Here is a 3228-nt window from a genome sequence, read left to right on the forward strand (position 1 = left end):
CTCACAGCTTCCCTGGAATGAGGGCATTGGGCTGCCGGCTGTGCCGTGGGGTTGGTCATCCTGGCACCTTCATCCCAGGAATGCTGAGCTGGGGTTATTCATCCTGGCACCCTCATGCCAGGAATGCTGAGCTGTGCCAGCTGGGAGCAGAGATGCTACCACCAGCCCAGGATTGCAGCCGGAGTCCTCCTCTCCCTGTGGACGTGGTGCGTGCCCACCCAGCCAACCCCAGAGGAATTTTGGGATTGGAGAGTGTCAGATCAAGCTTGACAGGTTTTATTTCCCCGATACCAAATTTACCCGGAAACACACAACGAGAGAAATAAACCCATTTGTGAGTGTGAGTTAAATTCCAGCAGTTCCTACCCTGCTGGAAGTGACAGAAATGTTCAAATAGCCCAAATGTTTTGAAACTCGATGCCACAGGGGTTGGGATTTCGTTCCCATGTTAAATCACTGGGTTTATTTCAAATAAATGGCCCAGATTTCAGAGAGAAAAAAGAGCGAAGTAGTCTGAGTGTAAACAAAACCCAGGCTGTCGTGTAGGAACCGGGCAGTGTGGGGGAAGTCAAGGTGCTGGGCCTGGTTTTCCTGGGATAAATGGATACAAGAACCATGTGGATGAGCTGCAGGGACTGGGATGAGCATGGAGCATCCCTTTCTAGGGATTTGGGAAGGGTCCTTCACAAGAGTCCCCCATCCTGAACTGCCTGGGGCACTGCTGGGACCGGGGAGGTTCCGCAGCACCCCTGGAAGCTGAGGGACGGGGTCCTGCCCCACAGTCCCCCCAACATCCCCCATGCTGGCCTGATGAGAAGGTGGCACAATGAGCTTAATTAATGGACCTAGTTAAGTTCCCAGCTGGTAGAAGCTGGATCTCAGTGCAGCTGGGCTCTGCATGGTGTGGTGGTGGTCGTGGTGGTCATGGTGGTGGCCAATGTGGACGTGGCCAGTGTGGATGTGGACATGGTCTTGGACACAGTCATGGTCATGGTCATGGTGGTCACAGTCATGGTGGTCATGGTTTTCCCTGTGCTCCTCACATGGATACAGGCAGTTCCTGCCTTGTCCCACTGCTGCCCTGCTGGGATCTGGTCCCTCTGTGTGGGCACAAGGGGAGGTGTCACAGCTGCCCAGCGGGACCCGAACTTGGGCTGGCAAAGCTTTGGCTGCTGCTCAGCCAGGCTGGTGCTGGAGACTCTGCCAGGCACCCATCGGCCCTGCCGGAGCCTCTGCTCAGCATCCGTCTGCTCCCCATCCTGCCCGTGCCCTCCACACACTGGCACCCTGAGCCCACCCGCACCCTGAGCCAATCCACACCCAGAGCCCACCCACACCCAGAGCCCACCCGCACCCAGAGATCGCCCGCACCCAGAGATCACCCGCACCCAGAGATCACCCACACCCAGAGCCCACCCACACCCAGAGATCACCCACACCCAGAGATCACCCACACCCAGAGCCCACCCACACGTAGAGATCACCCACACCCAGAGCCCACCCACACCCAGAGATCACCCGCACCCAGAGCCCACCCGCACCCAGAGATCACCCGCACCCAGAGCCCACCCACACCCAGAGATCACCCACACCCAAAGATCACCCGCACCCAGAGCCGACCCACACCCAGAGATCACCCGCACCCAGAGATCACCCACACCCAGAGCCCACCCACACCCAGAGATCACCCACACCCAGAGCCCATCCACACGTAGAGATCACCCACACCCAGAGCCCACCCGCACCCAGAGATCACCCGCACCCAGAGATCACCCACACCCAGAGCCCACCCACACCCAGAGATCACCCGCACCCAGAGCCCACCCACACCCAGAGATCACCCACACGTAGAGATCACCCACACCCAGAGCCCACCCGCACCCAGAGATCACCCGCACCCAGAGCCCACCCGCACCCAGAGCCCACCCACACCCGGAGCTCACCCACATCTGGAGCCCACCCACACCTAGAGATCACCCACACCCAGATCCCATCTGCACCAGAGCTCACCCGCACCCGGAGCCCATCCACACCCAGAGCCCACCCACACCCAGAGCTCACCTGCACCCAGAGCTCACCTGCACCCAGATCCCATCTGCACCCAGAGCCCATCTGCACCCAGAGCCCATCCACACCCAGAGCCCATCCACACCCAGAGATCACCCACACCCAGAGCCCACTCACGCCCAGAGCCCACCCAGAGCCAGAGCTCACCCGCACCCAGAGCCCATCCGCCGGGCCCTGGCTGAGGGAAAGGCTTTTTTTGGTTTACACGGATTTTTTGATGGCTTTTTCTTTCCCAACCTGCTCCCCGCATGACTCCCCCCGCATTCAGCTCCGAGCTGGTGACAGCAATCTGTTCCACAGCCTTGTCAGTGGGAAAGGCTGGAATGAGTGACTGGAGCAGGCGGGATGTGCCAGCGAGTGGAGCTGGTGCTCGGCTGCCTCGGAGCGCAGGGACAGCTGCTCCCTCCACCGAATGGCTGCAGAATGAGTTTTCCTTCTCTTTTTTCCAAACCTGGTCCCTGATGGACTCATCCCTCATTTCGCCACTTCCCAAGCTCAGCTCAGATGCTGCTTTAGCCATCAGGAGCTGAGGTTTATCCGATGGAGTTATTGTTGGCTCCGGCCGTGGAGCAGGCGATGTCGGGGTGGTGTCGGGTGAGCTGCCTTGAGGAAAGGGCTTTTCCCATCTCCGAGTCCTGGCTCTGCTGAAGCACTCTTTGCTTTTCCTATCACCAGCAGGGTTTGCTTGAATTCCTCCAGGGTGGGAATATTACAGAATATTACAGAATCATTTTGGTTGAAAAAGACCTCAAAGATCATCAAGTCCAACCTTTGAGGGGATCCAGGGGTTTCCAGGCTGGACTGGATGGGACTGTGCAGAATCATAGAATCCTGGAATCATATAAAGAGCTCTGAAATCATCAAGTCCAGCCATGGACCCGGCACCACCACCCAGTTCCCCACAGTCACTTCCTCAAGGGCCAACAAGATCAGGGGTGCAGGACTGAGTTTTGCTGATTTTGGTGGCGTGGCCTGAGCCCCATCCACCTCCTTCGCAGGTCTGCACTCCTAAAGGAACAAGAGACCTCCCTCAGAAGGAGAAATTCCTGAAACGATTAAAGCATCAGGAGAAATTTTAATTGAATGGATCAGACGGCTCCTTTGGAGCGGGAGCACGCGGCGTGTGACCCAGCTATCGACACCCAATCCACGATAAACAAA

General features: G+C 57.8%; 1 protein-coding gene across 1 annotated transcript; it reads right to left on the reverse strand.

Annotated features, from left to right (window-relative positions):
* Positions 1 to 216: 216 nt before the first annotated feature.
* On the reverse strand, positions 217 to 2765 carry LOC125332992 (protein disconnected-like). The gene is made up of 2 exons (XM_048318403.1): positions 2305 to 2765; positions 217 to 1100 (listed from the first exon to the last, which is right to left on the reverse strand). Exons 1-2 carry the CDS (start codon positions 2585 to 2587, stop codon positions 850 to 852), a joined length of 534 nt encoding a protein of 177 aa, XP_048174360.1. The 5' UTR covers positions 2588 to 2765; the 3' UTR covers positions 217 to 849.
* Positions 2766 to 3228: the final 463 nt, after the last annotated feature.

Source organism: Corvus hawaiiensis, chromosome 14 (assembly GCF_020740725.1).
Source record: "Corvus hawaiiensis isolate bCorHaw1 chromosome 14, bCorHaw1.pri.cur, whole genome shotgun sequence".
Taxonomy (NCBI): Eukaryota; Metazoa; Chordata; class Aves; order Passeriformes; family Corvidae; genus Corvus; species Corvus hawaiiensis.